Genomic DNA, 7,001 nt, shown 5'->3' on the forward strand with positions numbered 1-7,001 from the left:
TTGCTTGTAATATTTGTTAATAAGCTTAGCAAACTTAAGATGCACCGTGATTAGGTATTTGGAAAAACAACTGGATTAAGAACAGTGCGATTTAACTTTTAAACCAATTTTGTCTACGAGCGCGACGTGTAAAACTTTTGCAATTGGCAAAAACTTCTTAATATTCTGATGAAACTAACCAGATTTAAGACAGCTATGAAAAATATAAAATAACCACACCGCTCATCAATGATTTAACGATGTGAAAATATGTATAACAAATTGCGTGTATGTAGCTTGTGAGACTTTGTTTGATCGCGTATCACACACAGTGGTTTTATAAGCTCCTGCAATCTGGGATTTTCTAGGATTATAATCTGGGATCATGAGTTTGTTGAAAATACTTCAACCAAACCGGCAACGTTTCGCTTCCCCAATGTGTCGAGTCCTAAATTACTTGTTATATCATGAATTCTGCGCAAATTATTATACTGTTGCTATTGGTGTTCATCGCCTACTTGAGTGACTGAGTTGACAATGTTATTCTTGTGAAACATTTAGCAATCTCTTTGTGTGGTATTACGTTAAGTTCACTGACAACAACGTTTCTCAGGAAAAAATAACCTTCACAGTTGACTTCTGCCAAAAATTATTTAAATATTAACCTTATCTTGAAAAACAAAAACAAAAGAACTTTACTTTCTGGTATACTGCTTTATTGAAATGTTAGCTATCCCATTTACCTCACTTTATTTCTGAGCCAGAAAGGAAGTGACGAACTTGCTAACGGGAAATGCTCTTGTTGGTGACGTCACGGACATTTTCAAACATGGCCTCCTCACAGAACGGGCGGATCTCAAAGGTCCGTGATTAAAGCGAACTTATCCCTCTTTCTCGTATTGATCAGCCGATGGGCATCACAAAAAAACAGGGTTAGACGCGTGTTTTCAAGCGCATGAGCAAATTCCTCAATAGTTGGGCAAAAAATTAAAAGTTATTTTCTCTAGAAAACCCACGAGACCTGCCCAAATTGAATCGATCCCAACTGCGGTCCATGCTGTCTCGATCATCATAGTCCCACAACAACGGCTCTGAGAAGTAAGGCCATAAAATTATGGATTTCATCTCGTTTTCTGAGCAGCCTTTTTTGTTTTGAAAGCGATACTCTTAACTGGGAACCCTGCACAAATCTTTCTCGCTAGTGCTGGACTGACCGGATGACGGCATAATATCACATGACATCATGCTGCCTTGTCACGTAACAGTGTCACGTGATACCATAATGATTTCCCCGATAAATGTAGCGGGAAAGTTGATGTCACATGACCTGACATCATGTAATGTAAAGCCACTTGGCATCGTGACGTCGCTGTGTCAAGTGCGTAGAAATTAATAAACAACATGTTCTCCACTCCCCAAAACGACTCTTTGATATTTTTTTGACAAATTTAAACAATCGTTCCTTCCATACTGCATTCTATGCGTTATTGGACATTGGGGATAAAAGTAGCTGGTAATCTACTAGGCGCGGCGACAGTTCAAAGAAAATTAGTCCGATAGAAAGTGCTGCTTGTTAGGAACTCCATGAAATGATATTGCATCTTCAGTGCATTTGACAAACTGTCTGAAACAGGCGATTTGTTTTTGTTTTGTTTTTTCTTGCGGCGGCACTTTGTGGCGGTTTAATGTACAGTCATCGTGGAAAACAGGAACATTTATTGAAACACGAGTATTTACAGACGATTGAGCACACGTCTTCGGTTCAGTATGGTCGGCGTTTCAGCGTGTTTCCTGGACAAGCCCAAATTTCAGTGGGAGACAGAATTTGGCAGAACAGCAACAAAGCAGCCAGAGAATTGGGAGCCCCGCTCATCCGTGACCTTCGGCGACGTTCAGTAGTATCCTGCGGAAGCCAAGCAGAACAGAACCAGCACGTGAGCAAGAATATAGTCTTCTCTTTTTTTTTCAGTCCAAAAACCACCGAATTGCTTTAACCTATGTAAATAGTAAGATGCATCCCAATATAATCTGCCACATGATAACAACAGCACGAGAAGGTCCACGCACCAAAAAGTTGCACTTTATTCGGTGACAGGTTAAGAATTCAGGTGAAACTGTTCCCACCCCTTTCCACTTTAGCGGAGCGAACCCTGAAGAGGAGGCGATCTCCCCTCAAGCGTTCGCTCTGCCGTAGTGGAAAGAGGTGGGAGCAGTTTCCCCTGAACTTTTAACCTCTTACCAACTATAGACGTTTGCAACTACGGCCTCTGGGCGCCGCCATCTTGCTGCTGGTCTGGGTGGACCTTCTAATACTCAAGCATTGCTGAGGCCGTGAGTACGCCTCAGCAATGCTTGACTAGCAGACGATCTACCCACACCAGCAGCAAGATGGCAGTGCCCAGTGGCCGTAGAAGGGTGGTGAGCTAGGCTAGTTGGTAAGCATTATACATGGTTGGAGTCAGCGAGCAGCGTGAGGAAACTGTAGAAGAAGGCAGAAGACAGGATAGACGCTGAACTCACATCTTAATGTTTCATCCAGAAGAGAAGAAAGAAGATGACAGATAACCAACAGGCACGTGCTCACGACACGAGAACTCTAGGGCGCGGGGTGATGGCTTCAGAGCATCGAAGGGTTTAAAAACAAAACTTTCTTTTCAGATAGTGTAACAGAAGGATGGCTCACGCAGTGCTCCCCCGGACCTTGTATAATAATCGCCTCGTAAATTTCTCTGGCGAGTTTTTCCTTATATCTACCGATGATAGCGGTGCTGGCCAGGTTTTATTACATATAGAGGCTTGACAGTGCTGGGGCAGGTGACCCCCACCGTTGACCTCATAGACTGGTTATGTTCACGTAGCCTACCATTATTACATCTTCCTGTTTGTTACGTACTTTCTACCATATGTTAAAGGAGTGCTGTATACCACGCGCGAGGTGCAGGGCACAAACTAGGTAGCATGTTCCTTTTTTACATTTCATTCGAGATACTTTGTGATAATTAATTGCACCTTGGAATAAATCTCGGCCATTTTTTTAGGGGCTGGAAAAACAACTGGAACTTTATATCTTTGGGCGTGGGACAGTCGGGAAGATGTAATAATGATTGGCTACGTGAACATAACCTGTCTATGAGGTCAAAGGTGGGGAGTCACTTGCCTCTGCACTGTTAAACCTGTACATGTAATCCAAATCTGGCTAGCACCGCTATCATCGATCGATATAAGGAAAAACTCTCCATAGAAAATTACGAGGCGTGCATTATTCAAGGTCTGGGGGAGCGCTACGCGAGCCATCCTTCTGTTACGGCATCTAAAAAAGAAGTTCTGTTTTTAAACGCTTCGATGCGCTGCAGCCATCGCCCTGCGCTCTGGAGTTCTCGCGCAATGATCACGTGCTTGTTGGTTACGTCATATTCTTTCTTGTTCCCTCTTGGGTGAAATATTGAGTTATGAGTTCAGCGTCTATCCTGTCTCTTGTATTCTTCTATAGTTTTCTCATGTTGTTCGCTGACTTTAACCCCGTATAAAACCCAGTGGCCGTACTTGCAAACGTGTATGGACATAATTTGAAGGTATTTCTTTTTGTCGGTGCCATGAAAAAGAGATGCTGACTGGTGCTCGTTGCTTTCCGTGACGTCAGAGAAATGATAAGCTCATAGTGAGTGACGCAATGTCGTTTCTTATTTTTAAAAATTCAGAGGCGGAGTCCTTTTTTTTTTTTTTCCTGCAGTTCTTAGGTTTTAAGAAAAGGTGGGGGTTAACTCAAGAAAGTAATTGTTTCCACCACATACGGCACCGCATTATCATAGATGCGGGTGGATGAAGACTTCACGCTTTCTATGTTTTCGTTGATAGTTTGCTATCTCACATAAGATTTTAGTTAAAGGCATTCTTTAAGAAATAGCTTGGAAACAAATTGTTGGAAGACAGAAGTGTCTTGATTCCGACACTCCAGCTGTAGCTTTCTTTTCTTTTCTTTTTTTTTTACGAACACATATTGCATTTTATTGACATTTTTTCGCATGTTTGCCCATAAGCTTTAAGTCTGAATTTATGTTAAAAAAAAAAATCTCTTTGTCGTTTTGATTTTTTTAGCTAGTGTTTTTTTTGTGTTTTTAATCCTGTCTGACAAACTGTTCTGAAATTACATTGGTTGTCATCCATTGCTTTTTGATTTAACGCAAAGCAATGCTCGCAAAAAGAACACATTTTTGTGCAAATATAAATTGCTGAAGCTCGGCAGCATATGAGAAAAGTTTCAAACTCGTTATGCAACTTTTTGTTTCAACTACAATTGATTCCTGGTGACTAAAAGCTCAATGTATGAATAGTGATATCTATACGACAGCATATTTTTGACAAGTGGAAGGTATTTCTGCTCGTGACAAAAAAAAAAGAAAACAATAGTCTTCCTCGGCTGTCTTGTATTCAAAAAAAATTAAGATTGTTACAAGTTAAGGCAAAGCTTGAGTACAAATTGCGTTCGATTTGATAATATTTTATACTTATTTATAACTGAATTATTGAAGTTTGTACTATTTTTACAAGATTTACCAGATCAGTTTTGGAGACTACCGAGCTTAATGTGGTAAAAAAGATAAAATAGAATACCAAAACACCATTCGTTCTACATTCTTTGTCACTGGATAATTTGCGGAGATTCACAGTTAATATTTCCTCGCTCCTCGTCTGCCGATTGGACGGCTTTTGGGATGATATCTGAAGTGTTTGTTGTGTCGACGTAGCAGTGGCTCATTCCCATATTCCCTTCCTTATTATCCCAACTTTCACATTATTTGAGACCTACAACTACACAATGTATTCAAAAGCTCATGTCTGGCGTTCGGATCTTTTAGAACAGGAGCCGGGGCATGACTCGGCGGATTTTAATTTAAAGCTAACTATGGCGGACGGGTTTACTCGAGTTGCAGCACTCCGAAAGTTCATCCAGTGACTCAAAAATACCTCTTCTACATAATAATATACTACAGGCGCCGGCAAGCTGATGTAAGTTTACCATTTTCTTAAGACCCCTAGACTGGGTAAAGAACGTAAGGCAACCTAAGTGAAAGAAACAGAGAAAGGACGACAGAAGGCAACGTGTCAACCTCTTCTTCCCGGTGACAGAGAACGGAAAAGTCCTAACCTGCCGGAAGCTCAGCCAATGACTCCGCCATAGTGACCGCCTCCTCCGTAGTGACCTCCGCCAACGCCTCCGGCGTGGCCAGCCTTCTCGAATCCTCCACCGTGCGCCTGGTGGCCAGCACCGTAAGCGCCTCCGGAACTAGCTTGGAGACCGTAGGTCGAGGAATGGCCGTACGACGTGCTCTGCCCGAACACCTTCTTCTGGGCTCCTCCAGCGCCGTAACCGTACCCACCCTGTCCGTAGCCGCGGCCAGCTCCGTAGTAGCCGCTACCGTAGCCGCCATAGCCGGCACCGCCGTAGCCGAGACCTCCGTAGCCAAGACCGCCATAGCCAAGACCGCCATAGCCGAGACCTCCGTAGCCGAGACCGCCATAGCCGAGACCTCCGTAGCCACCGCCGTAGCCGCCATAGCCAGCTCCATAGCCGCCATAGCCGGCGCCATAGCCTCCGTAGCCGGCTCCGACTCCGGCTCCGTAGCCGGCTCCAACGAGGCCGCCTCCGTAGCCGACTCCGGGTCCGAAGCCCAGGCCGACGCCGGGTCCGAAGAAGCCGCCGCGGCTCTCGACCTTCTCGTCCTTCTTGTCCTTGGCGGCGTCGGCGACCGGCTTGTCGCTAGTCGCGGGCACCTCGGCGGGCTTGTCCTCGGCGTAGGACAAGGCCAGAGCGGCCAGGCTGACCAGCAGGATGAGCTGTGTCGGGAGCAAGAACCATTGAAGAGTGCTATTCACAAACCGGCAAAATCGATTGATAATCATAGCGTCTTAGCTTTCGTTATGGTAGCGGTAAGTACAACTTTCCCACTACATGCGACTAATAAATCTCTCAGCTTGGTGTTTTTTACTGCTACAAGACTGTAACTAAGGCATGAGTCGAAATCTGGTGTATGCATGACGTTCTTGGCTAAACTATCTTGGATGCCAAAGTGGTGAGCTGAAACCTCTGCCACGGTATTTGACAATAGCCGGCGTTTCCTTGTTGTTCTTTTTAATTATCCTCAATTCACGAATCCCTTTGTGCACTGTCATTCGACATTGTGTTCCAGCGAGGTATGGTGGATATCCGTTTTAAATCTGATATATCGTATCCAGTTGCCCAGAATGATAAGCGGCCCTCTTTTTTCTGTCTCTTTCAAATTACGTGTCCATCCCGACTCATAATGCGCATAAAGGGTCTTTGATCGACATTCCATGTGCAACTAGATGAACTTTACAGCAAGTGTGTAACCAATCTGTTTTTTTTTGTTGTTGTTTTTTTTTCCTTACACGATTAACCTTATTTTTCAAGTGACATCAACAGTTATGTGCCACCTAATAGCCTCGCTGCCTCTTGATGTCACAAGATTCCATTCTGCGACCGGACAGTGATACAGGCAATCACTTCCACGCCACCCCTTGCTTCCGTCTATTCCTCTATCTGCTCAAGCTGAACACACAAATTAAAATGAAAGTCGATTTCAATACAAAAGCCCGAGGAGAAAGGAACCCCGTCATATAGGCGAGGTGCAGCTCGACACTCACCGTGGTTTTCATATTTGGCGACTTCTTTGGTGGCAACACGATTTACAGGCAGTCGAACTCTTTTCGTACCTCGTGGCGATGGTCTGCGCCTGGTTACTGGCCGCGCTTATATATCCGCACCTTCCCTGCCGAACGCTTGCTCTCTTATTTCTTTGTAGTGTTGGTTCCATGACTGCCAATCTCACGCGGCAACCGCTGACTTCCCGCTAATAACATTCGGAAGAGGCGAGGAGCCCCGCGGGAAGGAAGGAGGGAGAGGTCCCGTACAGGTGGGGTAGCACACGAAGAGCGAAACACGGGGGGTATTTTTTTCTCTGCTTCACCCGCGTCTTTATTTTCTTCGGGGCTCTCCCTTTCTC

The 7,001-nt window shown here is 44.5% G+C and overlaps 1 protein-coding gene across 1 annotated transcript; it reads right to left on the reverse strand.

Annotated features, from left to right (window-relative positions):
* Positions 1-1,675: 1,675 nt before the first annotated feature.
* Positions 1,676-6,722, reverse strand: LOC8030737 (keratin-associated protein 19-2). Its single transcript, XM_002402664.5, has 3 exons — positions 6,643-6,722; positions 5,126-5,814; positions 1,676-1,882 (listed from the first exon to the last, which is right to left on the reverse strand). The coding sequence occupies exons 1-2, from the start codon at positions 6,652-6,654 to the stop codon at positions 5,137-5,139; spliced, it is 690 nt and encodes a 229-aa protein (XP_002402708.1). The 5' UTR covers positions 6,655-6,722; the 3' UTR covers positions 1,676-1,882; positions 5,126-5,136.
* Between the last annotated feature and the right edge of the window lie 279 nt (positions 6,723-7,001).

Source organism: Ixodes scapularis, unplaced genomic scaffold (genome assembly GCF_016920785.2).
Source record: "Ixodes scapularis isolate PalLabHiFi unplaced genomic scaffold, ASM1692078v2 PGA_scaffold3__209_contigs__length_174095766, whole genome shotgun sequence".
NCBI lineage: Eukaryota > Metazoa > Arthropoda > Arachnida > Ixodida > Ixodidae > Ixodes > Ixodes scapularis.